The sequence below is a fragment of the Mustela nigripes genome, chromosome 14, assembly GCF_022355385.1.
Source record: "Mustela nigripes isolate SB6536 chromosome 14, MUSNIG.SB6536, whole genome shotgun sequence".
NCBI classification, from domain to species: Eukaryota; Metazoa; Chordata; class Mammalia; order Carnivora; family Mustelidae; genus Mustela; species Mustela nigripes.
In genome coordinates, this window is record NC_081570.1 from 18,390,612 (window position 1) to 18,412,877 (window position 22,266).

The 22,266-nt window shown below is 47.3% G+C and overlaps 1 protein-coding gene across 3 annotated transcripts in view; it reads right to left on the reverse strand.

Moving 5' to 3' along the window:
* Positions 1 to 18,736, reverse strand: part of RHCE (Rh blood group CcEe antigens) — a 38,411-nt gene extending 19,675 nt beyond the window's left edge. The window contains exons 1-5 of one of the 3 annotated variants that reach the window (XM_059376695.1): positions 18,521 to 18,735; positions 9,994 to 10,180; positions 6,021 to 6,171; positions 1,229 to 1,379; positions 299 to 402 (exon numbers count right to left, since the gene is read on the reverse strand). In XM_059376695.1, coding sequence (XP_059232678.1) covers positions 299 to 402; positions 1,229 to 1,379; positions 6,021 to 6,171; positions 9,994 to 10,180; positions 18,521 to 18,671 — 744 coding nt within the window. In that variant the 5' untranslated portion in view covers positions 18,672 to 18,735. Of the gene's footprint in view, positions 1 to 298; positions 466 to 1,228; positions 1,380 to 6,020; positions 6,172 to 9,993; positions 10,181 to 18,520 lie in introns of all 3 variants that reach the window. The other 2 variants (XM_059376694.1, XM_059376696.1) reach the window with 2 other exon arrangements.
* Between the last annotated feature and the right edge of the window lie 3,530 nt (positions 18,737 to 22,266).

Below are 22,266 nucleotides of genomic sequence, written 5' to 3' on the forward strand. Positions count from 1 at the left end.
TGCTCATGGTGGCCGGTAACCAGCAGAAACGGGGTTCAAACATGGGTCTGTTTGGTGTCAACACTGATAGACTTAATCACTCCCCTCAGAGAGCCTTGGATCATTTCCTAGTCTCCAAATTCCAGTTCCCATTTTGATAAGCCAGTACCCCTTCTGATACCCCAAGACACTGCAGAAAAAGCTCTGCCACCCACAGTAATGTTTCCCACCCTGCAGGGCTTGTTCTGGGACAGGGGGCATGGATATTTGTCCAGCCTAGAAGACCTGAGTGTTGCCCGAGGGGGAGGGCCGTCCTCACCATGTTGATCTTCCTTTGGGAGTGAGCCAAGACTGACACAGAGATGGCTGTCACCGTGCTGGCCGCGAGAGCATAGTAGGTGCTGAACACGGCATTCTTCCTTTCTGTTGGAGAATCCAACAGAGCAGAGTTGAAACTCGGCCAGAATATCCACAAGAAGAGGGTTCCTGGGGGTCAGAGAGGGTCATTGGCCACAGGCAGCCCTGCTACCCCAAACCCTGAGCCTGCAGGGGCTTTCTAGAACAGGCAAGTCTCAGCTTTGTCCCTTTTTAGCTCTGTGACTTTTGGGGCAAATCATGTCTCCTCTGAATTCCCAAGTTGATAGGGCCCAGCTAACATATTTTACAGGCAAAAACACGAAGGCCCAGAGAGTTGAAATCATCAACCCCTAGGCCTCCCGAGCCCAGCCTGTGATGGCCAAATGCTTATTCTGAAAACGTGATGTGCCACTTTGATTTGGCCTCCTGGCTGGTTGTTGGGTCACCTACCATCCAGCTCACTGCCCGATTTCCTCTTGGCCTCTCCCACAGTCTAGCTTCTGCCTTTCTGCTCTTGCTCTGCCTAATAACACCTGTACTACTGTTCTCTTCCCCGTGCTATCCCTCTGTCCACAGCTGGCCTCTGCTTTCTCCAGTTGTCCAGTTCCCTCCCTTCACATGAAGACAAAAAGATGAGACAAATCGATTTAAACTCAAGGGTAAGTAGTGGCCCATCTCCTGTGGATATTTGTGAAGAGCCTTGCCCTAGAAGGGATTGTGAATCCATCCAACACTACTTGGGGAGCTAAGTCATCAAGGAGTGGCTCCAAGCACCCCAGGCAGGTTGGTAAAGGAGGGAGATTTTCCCACAGAGCCAGTGGAGAGCCTCCCATTCACTCCCCGGGTTGGGACCCCCCCCACCCCACCCCCCACAACCCCACCTTGTCCTCACCCAGCATGGTAAACAAACTGGACCTCTTTTCTGTCTGAGTCTTCTCCTGCACCACTGTCTCATTCAGAGACCTCGAGAGGAACCAGGCCACCATCAGCCCAAAATAGGTCGCAAACACGTGGATGTGCATCATGCTTACGTGGGCGTCCACCTGCAACAAAGCCAGCAGGGCATGAGCGCCGGCAGCCTTCGCACATGCGCCAACTGCCTGTACCTTGGAGACCATTCGGAGCTTCACCTAAGCTCAGGAGGTGTGTCTTGGAATCACAGCATTGGTGTTTGGAGCTTCCCCTGCCTAGCAGCTCCCTTTTCAGAGGGGACCTAGGAGCAGCCACATACTTATTCCAAAGAAGTTGCTGGTTGGCCTTATCAGTAGCTATTCACCGTTTTTGGCTGAGATCTATTTAGGGGAGACAAAAAGTCACGTGGATGCACACCCCCACTGCTTCCTACCTTTCAGCAGAAATTATGGAGCGATGAGGGATATAAACGTGGTAGCAGGAAGCAGCCAGACTTGTTATAATACCAAACTTGCGCCTTTAGTAAATTCCTGACATGGGCTAATTTTGCTTTATGAATATCAAAGTTAGTATCAAATAACCACTTATTGGACTATTAGCAAGTCCTGTCAACTCTGCCTTCAAAAGATATCCAGAATTGGCAGAATTGTATCCACCAGCTTTCACTGACCCCACCTTGATTTAAGCCCCACCATCACTACCCCCAAATTATTACAGTAGCCTTCTAACTGGTCTCCCCATTTCCACCCTTGTCCCTGCACAACTATTTCCCACACAGTAGCCAGAGTGACCCTACCAACATCTATGTCAGCTCACGGCCATCTCTGCTCAGAATTTTCCAATGGTTCCTCTCTTGCTCAATTCAAAGTCTGTGTTCTGGCTATGACTGGTAAACCCTGTGTGACCTGCTCTCCCCTAACCTCCCTGACTTCATTTCCTGCTCCACTGCTGACACACTCTCCTCGCTCTTTCTCAAACCCATGGGCATGCTCCCACATCAGTCTCACTTCACTCTGGCCTTTCCAATGCCTGGAATGCAAGGTGGAGGAGTGGCCCACCAGGGGTGCAGACAGTAAGTGCATGCATTGTCTGGAGAGAATTTAAAGCAATAATAAAAGCTATTAAAAGTCTGTCTGCTTTTTATTACCACCACCCGCCAACAATTCTAAGCAGTGTGGGTGATAAAATACTCCTGTAAGAGGCAGGCCATTCCCACCCCGCTGCCCTTGACCTGCCACTGTGCTCAGACAACCACTTGGCTTGTGCACTCTTTGCCTTCATGTTTAGCTCAAAATTATTTACTAGAGGAAGCCTTCCTTGGCCACCTTATCTAACATTTTATCCCCCCTCAACTCTTCTTAGTCCCTTTCTCATTTTATTTTTTCCCTATGATACTTATCACTATCTAACATGCTGTACGGTTTTCCTATGTGATTGCTTATTGGCTATCTTTCCCTCTGGAATGGAAGGCCCACCACAGTTGGATTTTTCCACTGCAGAAAATATGCCCCGTACATAATAGGCGCGGGATAAATATCTGTGAAAGGAATGAATGAATGGGAAGGATACATTCACACATTTCAGGCATACATGAAAATGAAGTTGCCTGTAGTCTTGCATTTTTAATGTTCGAGGTCCGCTCCGGAAATCCAGGGAACACACGTGGGGACGACTGATCTGGAACCCTGAACTCGTTTCTGGAGTTGCCACCACTGAAACAGCTCTGGTTGCTGTCTACGGTTTTCCCCCGAGCCTTTCCACTCAATAAACCCCGGCTGAACGGACGTCTTGAGGTGAAGCAGCCAACCCTCAAAATCAGTGCTTGAACGCTCCCCTGCACCAACTAAACTAGAAAGTCAACACCGCAAAGAGAGAAGATAGATGGCTTTGCATCACTGCGGCCTTTTAAAGTAGGAAAACTTTTACCACGCACCGCCTGCAGCGACCAGTTCATCTCTGGGAATTTACCTCTTGCCACGTGTTCACCGCATGACCCCGCCCCCCACGCTTGCTGCAGCTGATTGGACCAAAGCAGACACGTGGCGGCGTGAGCCAATCAGGTTCTTTCTTACTGGACTGTAGAACTGGGACCAGCTGATGGGGAAGAGCGTTGTTTCCCGCAGGATCTGGTAGTTAGAATCCCAGAAACGAAAGGGGTGGGAGAGAGCATGTTCTCCACTGAAGAGAATGCTGATGTGCCCAGAAGTTAGATGTAGGGAGAGGAATAGAACAAAAAATGGAGAACATGAACTACCTGGGATTTTAAAAGACTTCTCATAAGCAATTCCAGTCCTGAGTCTGGCTGTGATTGCTGGCTGCTATTCCTGCCCACTCTCTGCCTAAAAAAAGCTGCAGTGCAGCTTTCTTCCTTGAAACCAAGGAGTTGCAGTTAGCCCTTATGGTAAGCAGAGAGAAAAAGCAAAAAATGAAAGTATATCTGCGTGACTCTGTGAGCCCATAGTGAAATGAATGAATGAAGGAATGAATGAATGAATGAGTGCATGCATGCCTGAATGGAGAAGAAAAGTAAGTTCTTTCTTACAGCGGAATGCTAACTAACGGTGGTGGAGGGGAAGATGGAATTAGAAAACCAGTATTGGAGGCGCCTGGTTGGCTGAATCCCTAGAGCATGCGACTATTGTTCTGGTAGTTGTAGTTTTGAGCCCTATGTTGGGTGTAGAGACTAATTAAAAGTAACATTTTTTTAAAGATTTTATTTATTTATTTGACAGACAGAGAACACAAGTAGGCAGAGAGGCAGGCAGAGAGAGAGAGAGAGAGAGAGGGAGAAGCAGGCTCCCTGCGGAGCCAAGAGCCTGATGCGGGGCTCAATCCTAGGACCCTGGGATCATGACCTGAGCCGAAGGGAGAGGCTTAACCCACTGAACCACCCAGGTGCCCCCTTTTCATTTTTTTTTTTTTTTAAGATTTTCTTTATTTGTTTGAGAGAAAGAGAGAGAGCATGAGCAGGGGGAGGGGTGGAGGAAATGGGAAAAGCTGACTCCCTGCTTAGTGGGAAGCCCAATATGGGGATTTTTCCCCGGCACCCTGAGATCATGATTGAGTCAAAGTCAGATGCCTAACCAACTGAACCACCCAGGTACCCCCCCCACCACCAAAAAAGACAAAGAAAACCAATATTGACAATCATCTAATTGATTCAGGCAAAAAACAAAAACAAAAAACAACAGATGCTAAAGTCAGTGGGTGGAAGTTTGATAAGAAACAGGATCTGACACACTGTTGTCTCCCTCACACAATGCTTATTAATTACAAAGGGGAAAATAGTAACTTGACAATGGAAAAGCCTGGACATCTTAACAGGTGACCAGAATTAACATCCTTAGTAATGGGCCCAATGGACAACATGTGTCTCTTGATACATGCACTGAGAAGGACACAACATCACTTCTTCTGTGTGATTCCTGCCAAAAATGCACACCTTCCAACTAATCATGAGGAGACAGTAGACAAACCCACATCCTACAAAATAAATGGCTTGTAACCTCAAAACACATCAAGTTCATGAAATACCAAGAAAAACAAAGAAACTTCAAGATTGAAAAAGTTTAAGGAGGCATGAGAACTGAATGCAAAGTGTGATGGACCAAAAAGATAGATAGATAGATAGATAGATATATCGCTGTAAGAGAATGTTATTGGGAAAATTGGTGAAATTTGAATAAGATGATATTATGTCAGTATTAATTTCCAAGGTTTGTTAATTAAACTTGATTATGTAAAAGACTGTCCTTGATTTTTTTTTTTTAAAGGTTTTATTTAATCATTTGACAGAGAGAGGGAGAGAGAGCACAAGCAGGGGAAGCGGCAGACAAAGGGAGAGGAAGAAGCAGGCTCCCCGCTGAGCAGGGATTCCCTACATGGAGCTCGATCCCAGGACCCCAGAATCATGACCCAAGTGGAATGCAGATGGCTGACCAACTGAATGACCCAGGTGCTTCAAGAATGCCCTTGTTTATAGGAAATATAGGCTGAAGTAGTTAGGGGTTAAAATAAAGTCATATAGACAGATAAAAAGAACCAAAAATTAGTAAATAATAAGAACTTCAAATCTAAGGTTCTAGACCATTGTTCCTTTTTTTTTTTTGGAATATTTTATTTATTTATTTGACAGAGAGACCGTGAGAGAGGGTACACAAGCCAGGGGAGAGAGAGAGGGGAGAAGCAGGCTTCCCGCTGAGCAGGGAGTCTGATGCAGGGCTCAGTCCCAGGACCCTGGGGTCATGACCTGAGCCGAAGGCAAATGTTTAACGACGGAGCCACCCAAGCGCCCCTAGACCATTGTTCCTTTTCCCTCCCCAAATATCTCCAGCACCCTTGAAGGATGCACCGGCAGACTACACTCCTTGCTGATTATCCACCTGCCTCTTGGTCTCTAAGGATTTCAGCACCTGCCTTACCATCTTTCTCTCCATCACCCCTCCAGGTCATCATCTTGGTCCATCCAACTCTCTCTCTCTGTTCCTTGACCCTGTCTCTTCTAATAACTTGCCAACATTAGACTTCTGCCACCCATATGCCCCGTCAAACCTTAGACCTTGTCATCACGAGTGACTACACCACCACCAGTTAAAACCATTAGGTTGCTATATTTAAACACTTAATATAGATCACAATTTTGGAACCCCATTTGGGTCTGTTTTCATAATTTTGAAATCCCAGAAACTCCACCAAATGGAGGTAGTACCCACACCCGTCCACCTCCACACCCCTCCTCTCCAAAGCCCCCTCCTCACAGCACCGTGACTCACATTGAGGTAGTGCCTGTCAATCATCATCATGGTGACAAAGACCGTCACCTCCACCAATGCCATCAATGTCAGCTGCAACAGGTTGGTCTTCCCCAGCACGGCACCCACTGAGATGAGCACAGACATAGCACTCATGGTGGCTAGCTTAATTCTGGGAGAGAGAGAGACAGGAATGACCGAAAAGGATCCTCTCATTCATTACTCATTCATTCACTCATTCAACAAGCCTGGCACTGTCTAAAAAACTAGGGACACGGTAGGAGAAGAAGGAGACAAGATTCCATCCTAATGGGAACTGATGCTGCCCCATCTCGGGTCTCCGTGGGCTTCTTCCCCCATCAGGGTGGCATCAGGGTGAGAAATTGATATGCACATACTCACACCGAGGCCATTCTGAATTTCTCGTAGGAATATCATGGTGAGTTACAGAGGCTGATGTTCCCTCAAGAACCCCTTCTAGTGTCTGCCACCTGGGTTTCTGCCCACAGCTTCTCTTCTGTCTGCATCTCACAAAGATGCTCAATAGAGGGCGCTCTTCACCTGCTGGCCTGCCAGCCATTCAGCCACCGGCCTCCATTTCCTTAGTCATGGAGACAGTTTAGAAGTAGGACAAGCCTGCTTCCAGTCCCAGCTTTTTCACTTGAGCAACTATTTAATCTCACTGAGCCTGTTTCTTCATCTGTAAAATAGGATTGATGATAATATTTATCTCATGGTAGTGCTGTGGGGATTAGAAGGAATATCTGTGCTTGTGTGTCCAGCTCTGTGATTGGCACAGAGAACTAATTCAGGAGTAGAAGCCCGCATTATTAGCACTACTGCTGATTCCTTCCTTTCCTTGACAAATGAGCTAGCTCAGTATGGGGATTTAGGAGAAAACAGTTCATTTTCAAGGCACTTGTGATCCAGCTGTGGAGATGGGGCTGACATTGTGAGTCTGTCTGCTAAGACTATCCATGATATTACATGGCTAGAGGGATTCCCTGGAGGAAGAGAGCAATGTGTACTGGACTCATCAGGGAGGGCTTCCTGGGGGAGGTGGCAATGAGCAGAATAATCATAGTGGTTAAACCAGCCCACTCTCTCCAGTCACCGTGCTCTGAGACCAACTCCCCTCCTTGATGCTACAACCACCACTACAAAATAATGATAATTTGTTAAGCATTATGTATAACAGGCTTACAACTACACCACCTCATTTAAGTTTTAATCTTCTAAGTGGCCCTCTAGAAATGGAGGGTACCATTCAGTACCTCTACATTACAGAAAAGGACACTGAGACTAGAATAGGCAACTCTTTTGGCCTTAACATTAGCTAATGACAAATGTGAGGTCCAAACCCAGTCGGCCTGGATCTAAAGCTTGTGTTCTGGAGTCTGGACACAGCCTCCCCAGCATTTGCTGCCAACATAGTACCTTGCTTAAGGCCCAAGGACTTCAGAGGGACAATCAGCAGAGGGCCAAGGGCCTGGAGAAGGAGTTTCTTAGGGATCAGGAGTTATTTAGAACAGGAGTTAGACAAAATTTCATTGTGACTGGCCATGTTATGTCTTTTGGTGAGTGTTCACTTAATAGGCAAGGGTCTAGTTCAAGAGATGCGTGCGGGTGGTAGGATGTCAGACCCCAGGGGCCGGTTGGCGCTGGGGAGTTGTTGAGACTGTGAAGTGCAGTGTTCAGGAGTGCAGTCTCCAATCCAGCCAGCCTAGGTTGGTCACCCTTCCTGGCTGTGTGATCTTGGGCAAATTACTGAACCACTCTGTGCCTCAGTATCCTCATCTGTAAGGTGGAGGCCAGGCCTGTGAAGCTGTCATAAGGGTAAAATGAGTTAATATGTGTCAAGCACAGTAAGAGGGTTGCTTATGGCTGCTTATCCTCCAAGGGAGCCCTCCTGAACCTCTCAAAATACAGTGTTAAAAATATCACAACTTTCGGGGCGCCTGGGTGGCTCAGTGGGTTAAGCTGCTGCCTTCGGCTCAGGTATGATCTCAGGGTTCTGGGATCGAGGCCCACATTGGGCTCTCTGCTCGGCGGGGAGACTGCTTCCCTTCCTCTCTCTCTGCCTGCTTCTCTGCCTACTTGTACTCTCTGTCAAATAAATAAATAAAATCTTAAAAAAAAAATTCACAACTTTCAGGGTTCCTTTTATTTTCATTTTGGTTTCAATAACCATTTAGGAAGTCATTACTGCAGGAGGAAAATGAAGGACAAAGCTGAGCAGGACAGGCCCCTGCCCCGAAGGGACTGGTCATCAGTGACTCAAGGCAATTCAGTGCCAAGTCAGGCAGCACAGTGTGGGTGAGGCCAAGGGAGAAGGGGAGGACCCAGTCGGGAGGTAGGCCTGGGCCCCACCCCCTGAACCAGTTATGTCCTCAGAAAGGTCAGGAAGGAGCTCATTGTTCAAATCTGTGAAGCCAGTCCCAGTAGGGGGCACAGCTGGGAGGATCCAGGCTGTCCAGGGTGGGGCAGGGAAGCTCACTCAGGCTGCAAATGGTCTCTTCTTGTCTCCCTGGACTGAGTCAAAAACAAGTTGGCTGCTGTGGGCGAGGTACCTTAGAAGGAACAGCCCAGTTAGGCCTGCACAGTAAGGGGCAAGAGGCTGAAGGTTTGTGAGACATTAAGCCAAGGCAGCAGAAAGGCCGGACCAAGGCCACCACTGTCAGAATTCTTTCAGACAGTAACCTTTGCCTCTTCCCAGCTGTTTTTTGGCTGTGGGAGCGGGTGAGTGGGTATCGAATCCCCATGCGGATTAGCTCTAAAACTTGTTAGAAGAAAAAATGTGGAGGGTTTTTTCAGGGCCAATAGGGAACTGACTTGTCTATGGTTCATGTCATAACCACCCTGGAGGGTGTGGGAAGGGGTTGCAGATAGTAAAAAGCTAAAACCATTGCCACCACTTAGCCGAGTGACCCTTGGCAAATGCTTTATGTTCTCTGAGCCTCTACTTCCTTGCCTCTCCACTAGTCTGACCCCTACTGGAAGGGTTAAACAAAATAACGTTTGTGCACTGCCTGGCACTGTGCCTGGCTCGTGGGGAGATGGTCAACAGCAGTGCCCAGAGGTTTAGCAGGTTTCAGAGGGATGGATGGATTGACCGGGAGAGGTGGCCATTCCCCCAGATGCCTAAAGTGGGATTTACCATCATCTGGGCAGGACAGAGATTCGGAGTTGGATAAGAGCAAAAACACTGTACAAGGTAACTTTTACCGAGTTTCTCCTGTCAAATGCCAATGCTTTATTTATTTATTTTTTTGTCCTTTTTTTTTTTTTTTTTTTAGGTAGGCTCCATGCCCAACATGCAGCTTAAACTCACGCCCCTGAGATCAAGGACTGCACACACTACCAACTGAGCCAGCCAGGTACCCCATGCTAATGCCTTTAAAAAAAAAAAGTGTACAGCTTGATGGATATCGATATCTATCCCCTTGTGTAACCATTACCCAGGATAACACAGAGAACATTTACTGTGCCTCATAAGGTTCTTTTGTGCTCCTTCCTAATCAACAACCATCACCTTCCTCTAGCAACATGGTTAATGTTGTTAGTTTTTTAGAATTTCATATATATGCATTTAAATGGATCAAAGGTAACTTAAAGGCATGGCTATTTCTTGTTCACTGACATTTGAGGACTAGGAGTACTTCTTTGGTTTCAAAAGACTGTGACATTTCTATTTTTTTTCTGTAATCTCTATTAATTTTTCTTTGAACCCGTATTGCTTGTGTAACTTTATAATATCATACTCAATCATAAAGAAAGAAGTTAGAGAGGGCTGGAGATCTGGGCCCAGGGTTGTCAGATAAAATATAGGATTCTCAATGCAATTTGAATTTTAGATAAGCAGTGAATAATTTTTTAGCAGATATCCTCAATTATTGCATGGTTTCGAGGGGACTTCCTAGCTCTTCTAGAACCAGCCCTCTTGGGGCCCATACCCTCAAGGACCCAAGAAATGATATAGCTGTCATCTGGTTACCTGGACAGTTTGATGACCACCTTGTTCTGGAAGTGCTGATCCAAGAAGCCATCCATCAAGACTGCCCACTGCACCCCTAGGGCCAGCAAAAAGAGGTTGAAGGCCACACTGCTCCAGCCGTATCTCCGCAAAGACAAGTTGAGGAAGCCAAAGCCAAGGGCCGCCACGATGGTCACATCCTGGAAGACTGCCCAGGAGCAAATATGGAGAAGGAGCAAGAGAAGCAGACAAGATAGAAAGTTAGAAATCAGAAATCAGAATTTATAGAGCTTACAGAATTAGAATTTACATACATTCTGTAGGAATTTACGGGACGGCAGCTGGAAGGGATCATTAAAGAGTGCTTGGGCAAGTTAGTTTTCCTCTATGAGCCTGAGTCTTCTCATCTGAATAATGGGGGCAGTGCATACCAGGCAGGGTTGAGGTAAGGATACAATGAGCTAATGCCGGGGAAACACGAAGGCAGGGAGGGCCTGGCCCATAGTGAGTGCTCAGTAATTGTGGCAATTACTGTTATTATCAAACTTAACAATACAAACATGGATAAAGCATCTGAACCAGTGCTTGACGCACAGTTGACATCGAGTAAAGGTTATCACTGTGGCTTCCGGGGAGCAGATTTTAAATTTTTTTTTTTTTTAAAGATTTTATTTATTTATTTGACAGAGAGAGATCACAGGTAAGTAGAGAGGCTGGCAGAGAGAGAGAGAGAGAGAGAAGCAGACTCCCCGCCGAGCAGAGAGCCTGATGTGGGACTTGATCCCAGCACCCTAAGATCATGACCTAAGCTGAAGGCAGCGGCTTAACCCACTGAGCCACCCAGGCGCCCAACACTGTTGTTTTTTAAAGTAATCTCTACGCCCAATGCGAGGCTTGAACTCACCACCCTGAGATCAAGAGTCATGTGCTTTCTAGCCAGCCGCCCCCGCCCCCCCAACTACCCTGGTTTTAATCACGTCATACAGACCAGCCTGCTTCCTTCTCCCAGCCACCCTTCAAGGTCGGTGCTATTATCACCATTTCACAGATGTGAAAACTGAGCCACAGAGGAGTTAAGTAACCTGCCTAAGTTCTCCCAGTCAGATTAAAACCCAGATGATCTGCTCTGAAGCCTGTGCCTTTACCTACACTATCTGTTCTTTGTCTTCTCATCTGTTGAATGGGAAAAATAATCACACTCTTCATCTGGGGGCCAGAATTCAATGATTATAATGTACCCAATCGCTCACTGTTTTAGCAACAAACACCAACTATTTCCCATGTACAACTGCCTAGAGAGAGAACTTGATAGAATTTGTCCCCCCATGGGTTATTATCTTTGAGTTTGGGAGGGTTTTCCTTGTTTTTTTTTTTTTTTCTTTTTTCTTGATGTTTAAATTTTCTACAACCAGCATGCAGACAATAAAAACAAACAAAACACACACAGATGAAAAACCACACAGACTTCAAGTTTAGACAGTTCCGTTTCATCCCAGCTCTATCCTTCCCCATTAGGTTAAACCATATTAAAATTGCCAACATTTGACCATTTTTGACCTACAAAAATGGCACTTTACATGCTTCAACCTCATAGCTGCATGGCCTTGTAGGTAGCTTACTTTCCTCCTCCACTAAATAAGGGCAATCATGCCCACCTCAGAGGGAGCCGAGAGCTGAGAGGTGATGCTTTGTTCAAGGGCTTGGCATAGCACCTGGTACAAGGAGGATGCTCAGGAATGGTGGCTGTCCCCTGCTCCTGCCACCACCATCCACACCATCACAGTAATAAGAACCCACCTGGTCTCCGCTGGCTTTCAGCCCTGGCTCTGATCATGACAAGGAAACACTCATTTCCAGAACTCTCCAAAGTCTCAGAAAGCCCCTTCAAGTCACGTTTAAATTTACCTTCACTGAGAAATGCACAGGGTCTTGCGTGTTGAGACGTGGGTGGGGATTGATGCTCCCCAAACCATCTGGTCACACCAGGACCTCCTGAGGTGGTCCTGAGGACCCTCATCCCTGAGGACCTCCAAAGGGTCTGGGAACTTGGGGAGTGGGTGAGAAACGGCATTGATTCCACTTCTTGCCCCTTCTCCTGTGCCATGGGGGAGAGGGAGGTGCAGGCAATGTTTCTGTCTCCTGCTTACATCCTCTTAAGAGTGGGGGTGACAGGACATGTTTTGTATAGGGAGTTCCTCTTGGGATTGCTCAGATTCCTTCAGGAGCCAAGCAGGAAACTCTGTGTATGAAAGGCGCAATGCATATTTGGGAGCGGTACGGCCCGTGGCCAACTAGAGACTGCACACCCAGCCATCTCGTATTAAGTCCTGCTGTTAAAGCAAACACATCTGCCCAACAGCAGCAACACCATATGCGTGGGGTCCACCACGTGTGTGGGGAAGCCCTTTCATTTTCCTCCCATTTCACAGAAGCAGACCAGAGAGAGACTGTGACTTCCTCAAGACCACACAGCATGCTAGGAGCAGAGCCATTCTCTGTCCAGGTACAGTGCTCTTGTTTGCTCCCCTGAGGGACCCCATGCAGGTCCCCTCGCCTCTTGGGGCTTCAATTTCTCTCTCTGTAAACATGGGCGTGACTTGGTACTCTCCATGGCCTTCACAGCTCTGGCATATTCTGAGGAGAGAATCAATGGGTGGGGAGAAGAGGCTAACCAGGATAGGGCAGAGGTGGGGCCCTAAAGATTAGAGAGTCCGAGGATCTGGGCTGGGGGGTTTATCAGGCACAGCTGCCATCCCTGTCGCTGCTGCCAGGTGTAGGAGCTCAGGGCCTTCCTCCCCAAGGCCCCACACTGTCCCTGAGGGAGGAGCTCTGCTCCACCTGTGGGGCGAAGTCAGGGGCAGTTTCTGGGAGCTATTGACAGACAGAGCCCATTCACCCCAAATGCGTGAGTCAGTAACATGAGATTTCAGGCCTGTCTTTACTCTCTGCACCCTCCCACTACCTCACCCAGCCTCCCAGAGCTCTAGCACCACCCCCCCACTCCTCCTCAGTCTCAGCACGGGAGCCCCACTTGAGGGCTGGGTCCCAGCTCAGGGCATCCCCAGTGGTGCAAGCCTCCCCCCTCAGATTCTGCGCTTGCACCCCAGATCAGCTGCTGGGCTGATAGGCACATGGACTCTAAGGTGTTGGCTGGTGATAAGGTGTGGAAGTGCTACGGGGCCCCAAAGAGTAGGTCCCAGTGGGGAATACTACGGTTGAAGACAGTCATTCAGGAGAATGTTATGAAAACCCCATGACTTGCAGGAAGAGTCTAAGCTGAGGGCCTGGTGGTGTGAGAGGAGGCATTGTAGGAACGGGCACGAGTGTGGTGCCCTCTACACACCAGGCACCATTCTAGAATTCTTCTGGCTTTCACCTACTATAGCTTCATGCCGTAGGTACTATTTATTACCCACCTCTTACAGGTAGCAAAGGGAGGCCCAGAGAGGCGCTGTAACTAGCCCAGGTCACACAGCTAGCACATGGTGAGCGATCGGAATGCTGACCATCTGGGTTTAGCCACGATGCGTCATGCCTCCCCACATAGAACACGGGGTATAACAGTGAAGACTCCGAGTCAGGTTGTCAGGGCTCAGAGCCTGCCTCTACCTCTGTTTCCCAGCTTCCTAATCTGTAAAATGGGTATGAAACAATGGCACCTGCTCAGAGGATTGCTGTGAATAATTTCACTGGCTCATGCAAATCACTTAGCCTGGCACTGGATACGCAGAGTTAGTCACTATTATATTGTGCCTGCCACTTGTTGGTTATATGACTTTGGGCAAGACTGCCACCCCCTCCTCTGGCCTAGCTGCCCCTGTGATTCTAGTTCTGTGTTTCCACCCACCTCTGCTCCTTCCTCTCGTCTGTAGGCACTTAAGCACCAACAACTTGGAAGCCAGAACCAGCTTCTGGCCCTTAGGGTCTAGGCTTAACTTCCACACTCTTCTATCCACAGCTGACTGGGAAGACCTCTGATGCCCCAAACTGGGACCATCCATACAGCCCTAGGCTGACTTCCGTTTCCCAGTGGCCTCTACTCCCACCTTACCTTCACCCCTACAGCATCCTGGAATAGGAAAAAAGATGTCCCAGTCAAGGGGGCAGCCAAGGCTAAGATGTGGAACATTGTAGGATTTGGGGGTACTGTGTTTACATGTCAGTGGAAAAGCCCCTCTTGTCTTTTGGTAGCTCTCCTCCCTTTGGGGAGCAGAGGGAAGGGGGACCTGGATAGTATCCACAGTGCAAGGTCCAGTATGTTTCCCCAATGTGGCAGTCCGAGGGCAGGCTCTGTGTGTAGATGGTTATAGTAATGGCTCCCAGTGAATCATGCCTTCCAGTATAGACCTCTCCCTTCTACGTTGGGCCTTGTGATTTGCTTGGGCCAATGCAACATTAGTCAACATGTGACAGAGTTTTGAAAAGCACCCACTCATGAGGGCTTATCCTCTTTTACTGCTATAACTCTTCTGCTGAAGCATTAATCACGATCGTGAACAAATTAAATGGTTGCTTTTTTCAACCATTAAGTTTGGGGGTGGTTTGTTATGCAGCAATAGCTAGCTGCTGCACTCTACTTCTCCTAAGCATCTCGCAGTCACCTCAACCCCAAGCCCAGAATGAATATATCATCGTTCATTTATTGTCCAACCAGTTCATCCCCTTCTGCTTCTGTTCTCAGGACCTGGCACTTCCATATACCAAAGCACATGTCTGAAGCCATTCTTAAACCCCTCCTTCACATCCATCAGGTAAAACTCTTTTGATCTCCTAGATGTCTCTTGACTATTTTGACACCTTGCCTTTTCGGTGTCCCTCCCCATTTGGCCTCATCACTGGCTGTGCAGACCAGTGGTCATCGGCGTAGGGAGCACACACCTCAGAAGGTGCTCCAGATGATCCCCAGGGGCTCCTGGAAGAAGATACGAGTCCTTCCAGTTTTTATAAAACTATAAGAAATTGAAGTCTATTCAAATGAACACTCTTAATCTGTCTTTATGTGTGCTCATTCATTCAAACCTTCCAACAATAAATTGAAAAAGTACTGTTGTCACGTGACCCAGGTTGAAATAGAGGCCAAGGGAGATAGAATAATTTGCCCAAGGTCTTGCAGCTAAGGGGCAGAGGCTTAAATCAGAGGTTAAATCAGTCTGGCTCCCGCATTTCTCAAACTCTCGTGTGGGTAAGAATTACTTAGAGGGCTTGGTAAAACACAGTGTGCTGGGGCCCACCCTGAACATTTCTGATCAGGAGATATGGATCAGGGCCCAGGAATCTGCATTTCTAACACATTCCTGAGCTGTTAGTGACTGAGGGGGGTAGTCTGGGGACCACACTCTGGGAATCACTGATCTGGGCTATCCTACCTCCAAAGGCCTTGGTGAAGTTTGCAGCTCTGTAAGTATTTAAGACCCACAGACCCAGGAACCTTCCCTGCTTGCTCAGGATGTCAGACAGTTTCTAGTCTCCTAGCTTTGGAAGGGGTCCCGAGGGAATGTTGGGCCCCCAGGGAAGAGGGTGATGTGTTTCTCTGTATTCATCAGGTTGCAATGAATGGCAGGGTTTTGTTTGGCTTTTTGTTTTAAATTCGATTCTTTATTATGGAAAACATTAAGCATATTCAAAAATAGAGTTGCATGGTGAATGTCCTGTACCCATTCCCAGCTTTGATGACTGTCACACAGGGCCGATCTGTCTGGTTTTTATTATCTTTTCCACTTCTTTCCTTTTTTTTTTTTTTTTTTTCTTCTTTCTGGCATAAGGCAAGCCCCGGCCATTGCTTCATTTCAATACACCTCTCTAGCAGATAGGGTCTTAAAAAAAAGCCCCATCATGCTATTATCAGACTTAACAAAACTGACAACAATTCCTGTATACCATACGGGATTCATGCTGATTGCCTCAAAAATGTCTTTTTGGAATTGGCTGCTTTAAATAACATTGAGTTCACATTGACTGGATTAGATCAAGTGAATTGACACATTAGGTAACCTAGTTTTAGCTCAACTAACCTTCACATAATGGACTAACAACACCTGCCTAAAACCACAGAATGAAGACAAAACCATAATGGCAGCCAAGCATATGAAAAAAAAGGGCAGAGCGATGTTTCTTGTGCAAACCCTTCATCCGTCACATTCAAGGTTAAAAAAAGTCAGTCTAATTAGATCTGACAAGAAGTCAACCAGAAGAATTTGCAGTTATCAAGAAGAATCTAGGAATGGATTTACAGCCACTCTCAGTAATGGGAACAATGGACCTTGCCTTGAGATTGACTGGCACCATCAATCATCAGTAATTTGAAAATATTGTATATTTCATTCGACCTCTTCCAAATTTTATAATTTGTGTGTATTCTTACGATGTACAAAACGTATTCATGCAGCAGTACTAGGTGATGACATGTAAGTATGGTACATGCTTGAAAGATGGTGTATGTGATCAGAAGCATTTGAAGCCCTCTGGTCCATACTACACACAAGCCATATGCTGGTCTCCCACCTCAAGTCATGGCCCTTTCCCTTACCCATCCCCCCATTAGCCCTGGAATGGCTTTCTCCATAACCTGAACCCAAACTCACCAAACCCTTGCTTCCTATCAGCTCAGCAGCAAGATGGTCAGGCTCCTTACTCAACCCAGTGGGTCCATGATGCCCTACTGCCTTTTTTGGGCTCCAATGTTGCAATATTAAGCCCTAACCTAGTCCACTCCAAGGAGTCCACACACCAACTCTTGCTGTCCTCTCACTCTGGATGATGATCCATTTTCACATGGTTAACTCCTACCAAGCCTCCAAGACATGGCTGGTCAGTTACTTCCTTCTAGAAGCCTTCCCTGACACCATCAACTCCCCTGCCTGGGTTATGAGCTCTCCTCTGTGCTTCCATGTAAAGTGAGTGTCCGAAGACACTTTTTTTCTTTCTTTCTTTCTCTTTTTTTTAAGATTTTAGATTTTTATTTATTTGGGAGAGGGAGAAGCAAACTCCCCGCTGAGCAGGGAGCCCAAAGCAGGGCTCGATACTAGGACCTGAAGATCATGACCTGAGCCGTAGGCAGATGCTCAACCATCTGAGCCACCCAAGTGCCCTGAGGACACTTTATTTCTGTGTAAGCAGCAGAGCAGAGGGGATGAAGAACGTGCACCCTGGTGCCAACATACAGAGTTGAAATACTGGCTCCTACACCCACTGGTTATATGAAAAGTGACTCAAGCTCACTGGAAAATGGGGCAGTGAAGCATAGTGGTTAAGGGCATGGAAACTAAAACCAGGCTGTGCAAATTTCAATTTGCTGTGCTGTCCTAGTTGAGTGACTTTGTGCAAATTATTCAATGTCCATGTGCCTCATTTCCTTATATGAAAAACAGATCATAATCGTACTGCCTCATGGGATTGTTGTCAGGGTTCAATCTAAAGCATTGAAACTGTGCCTAGTACATAGTAAGAGTTCAATAAATATTAATTGATTAGCCCATGTCTAGATCCCCCACTGGTTGTAATACAGGGTTGAATGAATACATGCGTGAATGAATGGCATGCATTGAATTACATTGTATTGGACTGGAAAGAATGAAAGTGAAGTGAAATGAACTTCAGTTTGGCTAAGCCTTGTTCGTCAGGCACTAAGGGCCCCTTTCTGGGCGGGTTACTGAGCTAGTGCAGAGGCTTCTCTCCCCAGGTCATCTTTTTGTCCCGCTTACTGCTGCCAAGAGCCCAGCGAGGCTTTTCCTCTGCTTTCAGCTAACTAGCCAGTTAATGTCACTCAGGAAGAAGTGAGCACTCAACCAGACTAGGGCTTCAGCTTTGTCTCAGGGAGGACACTCAACAAGGCCCATCCATTATCATAGATAAGAGACTGGCCCAGTGAGATGCTTGAAACTCATCTCGATTTTTTTTTTTTTAAAGCAAAAGCCACACCACTGGGGACATATGTCTTGTTTACAGTTGTTCTCATCACAGTCTGTGAAAATTTTTAGCTGCATATAAAATCACAACCATCCTACACTCCTCTTCAGCCATACCTTATGGCCCTGGATTTGCAAACAGAATGTAGACTTCCCAGCCAATGAGTGAGAAGGAGAAGCCTGGGGCTGGGGGAGGGGCAACAGAGTCACGCTACCAAAAGGAGGGTGGTACAGAAATGAGCAAAGAGAGACACACACACACACACACACACACACACAAAAGCAAACAAAAACTAAAAGCCGAACAATGTGAAATTCCTCGCTTCTCGGGAGAAAGAGGAGGAAGGGACAGAAAAGCAGAGACTTAACCAAGACCATTTGGCAAAGGAAATTCTAGAAAAACAAAATAGGAGACCCCTCACTGCCCTGAAAAATCAAGGAAGGCTTCATGGAAGAGATGTCCACGCTGGTCCTTAAAGGGGGAGCCTAAGTTGTTGGCGCAACCTATAGGAGAAGGTGTGGGAACCCATTTATTCAGAGACTTTGTGGAGAGGAACATGTAGGCCCCTGGAGGACCACGGACCTTCTCACTTCCCCTGTTCCTGCTATTCGCCTCTGTGACCACCTCCCCTCTGGACACTCACCTCGAAAAGTCCTCATGAGCTGCTTCGGCGGATCCTGTGACAAAGTGTCGTAGGAGGTGAAAAAGAAGAAGATGACAACGAGAGCCGCCTCCAGCATTAGGGTCCACAGGGGCAGGCAGCGCCGCATAGACGGTGGGTACTTAGAGCCCATCCTGTGTCCGTGTGTGTCTGTGTGGCACCTGCACCCGCTCCAGGCATCACCCCTCTGCCCCCACCCGCACTCCAGGGAGCGATAGCGGAGATACCCGCCAAAAACCTTATCTCGGGCCGCAAGGCTGGCTTTGTTGGCCTGTTGAGGGAGTTAACACAGAAGCAGAGGGACTAGGACGGGCAGGGGAAGAAATGCATTTATTCCAACGCGACCCCATTCATCCAATCACTCACTTATTTGTTCATTCAGCAAGCAGTTGCTACGTTCCTACTCTAGGGCAGGCACGGTGTGCAGTTTCCAAGAGGGCGTCCATTCCCTGGGCACCCACCCAAGAGAACCCTCCTTTGCTCTTGACTTCAGTTTAACCTCCCCATCTCCTTACAAGGTGGAGAGTGGATCAGCACTCCTCATTTACAAATGGGGAAACGGAACCTCAGGGGGAGCTTTGGATTGACAAAATTTCTCTTTTAAAACCTTACCCAGTGAACTCTTACTAAGAATGTATTGAATGAGAATGAATGAAGTGAAAGCAAAAACACTAAGTCCTGAGGAAGATCCAGACAGAACCCCTGGGGAGCTAACTCTGTAGAGTTACATGGTTGGAATTATTTATATTTGGATCTGTATTTAAATCTACTTGTTTGTAAATCTTTTAAGGGTAGGTGGGGAAGAAGAAAGGAGGCTTGGGTCCAGCTCTAGTAAAAACCTGGTGGGAGTCCTGCCCAAGCCCTAGGCTGTAGCTGTCTCCAAGTCTGGTCACCTCTTCACAAAGCAACCCAGGACTCTGCCTGGGGCATATGTACTTATAGTATCTGAGGCAGGCCACCAGCTTCAGGACCCCTGTCCCAAAGCAGGGGGCAGGCAGTCCCCTGAAATGCGCTTTAGGGTACCTGGGATCCAGTTCTGACCCTGCAGCTAACTTTTGTAGTCCCCATCCATGGGCCTAGCAGATGGTCTGATCTATAATAAGCATAAAGAAAGGGAGGGAGGGAGAAAGGAAGGGAAGGATTGAAATTTTCTTACCTTCTACACTGGCTGCAGCTTCTGGCCTTTGAGTGTAGACTGAATTTATGGGGCCTCAAATAATAAAACTAGACTAGGAATTGCAGGGAGGCAGATTTTGGCCCACCATGGGTGGATTCTTTATTGACCCATTACGGTTGTCCAGAGAAACAGGCTATTCATGTGGTAGTGAGCACCCTGTCCCTAGCGGAATGCAAACAGAAGCTGATGGTTACATGTCAGCAAAGTCTTGGAAGTGATTCATATGCAGTGTGCAAGAGATTTTAATCACCCAGAAGAATCTTGTCATTCTGTTTTTAGATGAAGAAACTCACACCAGAAGGTCATACCCAAGGTCATACAGTCAGCTGACATCACTCTCTTCTTGTTCAGTGTGGCTTTATTTGCAGAAGGAAAAAAAATTGAAAGTAACCTAAATGTCCAGTAATAGGGGACTGGCCAATAAGCTACAGGACACACATCATGGTCCTGAACATACGTGGAAAATCCAGAGGAAAATGCTTTTAACGTTCAACAAATTGACACAGAGAATATACTATTGGGTGGAAAAGCAAGTTATGGTACAGTGTGTACAATATGTTCCCACTTTTGTAAAAAATAACAATAATAAAACCATATGTTAGTGCATGCATGGGGGAAAAATGGCTGCGAACGACCAACACCAGTTCCTTTTGCTCTAGATGTTTCCTGGAGCTAACACTCACCAAGCACTTACCCTTGGTAGGTACTGTTCTAGGCACATGTATGAACCCAGTTAAACCCTGGGAGGGGGGTCCTATTAGCCTTACACTATAAAGGTGCAGATGGGTCATGTGATTTTGTCCAAGGTGACAGGACAAGTAAGTAGGAGAACTGGGATTTAATCCAGACCCAAAGCCCAGATTGAGCAACTGGGCGTTCAGCCATGTAACTGTGGCCCAGACGACTTCTAAGTCCTCTTCAACATCTAGGAACATGGGATTCCCAGTCCTCTGTCCCCCTCAACAGTAGCAATAGTCAGAAGGTAGCCTGACTCCTAGAGATCAGAGATAGAAATCTCCATACCCTCATGGTCACCCCATGATTCTGATTTCTGGCCCTCAGCACTTCCCGTAAACTGGGTTTCCATAAGGAGAGGGCTCCCCTGTGTGGGGGATAAACAAACATGACCTTAGCTGGGCTGGGTCCTGTACCAGCACCTTGTAAACCAGGCAGCTGGACTCACCTGCCCAGGGACACCAAAGGTCAGCCAGATGAACATGAAGATTTTCAGCCACTGCTGGCTCCTGTGCCTGGAGCCCCCCGATGGTTGTGTTAATCCTCTGGCCAGCACAGTGTGGGTGGCAGCTGGTTCCACACCCCTGGAAACCCCTATGCAGACTGCTCCTGCCCCAGTCAGGGACTGACTGCTTGACAAGAGGGCCAAGCTCCTTGCCAAACAGGCTTTCTTTAATAAAGGGAGGTGTCCCCCTCAGTTGGCCTCTCCCAACAGATTTGTCCAAAGGGGAATACCCTTCCGACTCTTGCAAAAGGTCCCTGTTTTCAGATTCCGGCTCCGGACATTCTGTCTCCAAATCCTCAAGGCAGCTCACCTGGTACAAGAAAGCACAGGGGATTGAGGGCAGATATGTTACAAAACAAATAGAGTTAAATGTTCATTGTCAAATTTTAGGTGGGAGGTAAATGGCTTTTCACTGTATCATTCTTCCAACTTCTTTGGCTTCTGTTAAGAAACTTTTCATAACAAAATATTAGGAAAAGCACTTTGTGCACCTGCTGCTCCCTCTGCCCGAAAGCCTCCTCCTCCTGTCAGAGGACCACCCCCACACTCTCCATCTCCCAGCCAAGCACTGAAAGAACAGGGATTTTTTTTTTTTAAGGTTTTATTTATTTATTTGACGGAGAGGGATCACAAGTAGATAGAGAGGCAGGCAGAGAGAGAGAGAGGAAAGCAGGCTCCCTGCTGAGCAGAGAGCCCGATGCGGGACTCGATCCTAGGACCCTGAGATCATGACGTGAGCCAAAGGCAGCGGCTTAACCCACTGAGCCACCCAGCCGCCCCAGAACAGGGATTTTTGATTGTTGTATCTCAACACCTAGTGCTCCGTCCTAATAGGTGATCAATAAATATTTGGTTTTTAAAAAGATTTTCTTTATTTATTTGAGAGAGAGAGAGAGAAAGCACATAGAGGAAGAGGGAGAAGCAGACACCCCACTTGAGCCAGAGCCTGAGGTGGGGCTTGAACCCAGGACCCATGAGATCATGACCTGAGCCTAAGGCAGATGCTTAACTAATGGAGCCACCCAGACTCCCCTAAATATTTGTTGAATAAATAACAACTGCCATTTTCGGAATGCCAAGCACTGGACCAAGCATTTTGCATACATTATTCCATCTACTTTTCCCCTCAAGCCTGTGAGAACAGGCACAGTCATCCCGTCTTACAGATGAGGAAGCTGCTGCTCAGAGAGGTGATGTGAGTGCTCAACGTCACACAGCTCATAAATGCTAGGGGTGGGACCCAACCACTTCCATCTATGCCAACCGCTTATGCTGTCAACTACTTTGCAATTCTGCCTTCCATTTAGTAAA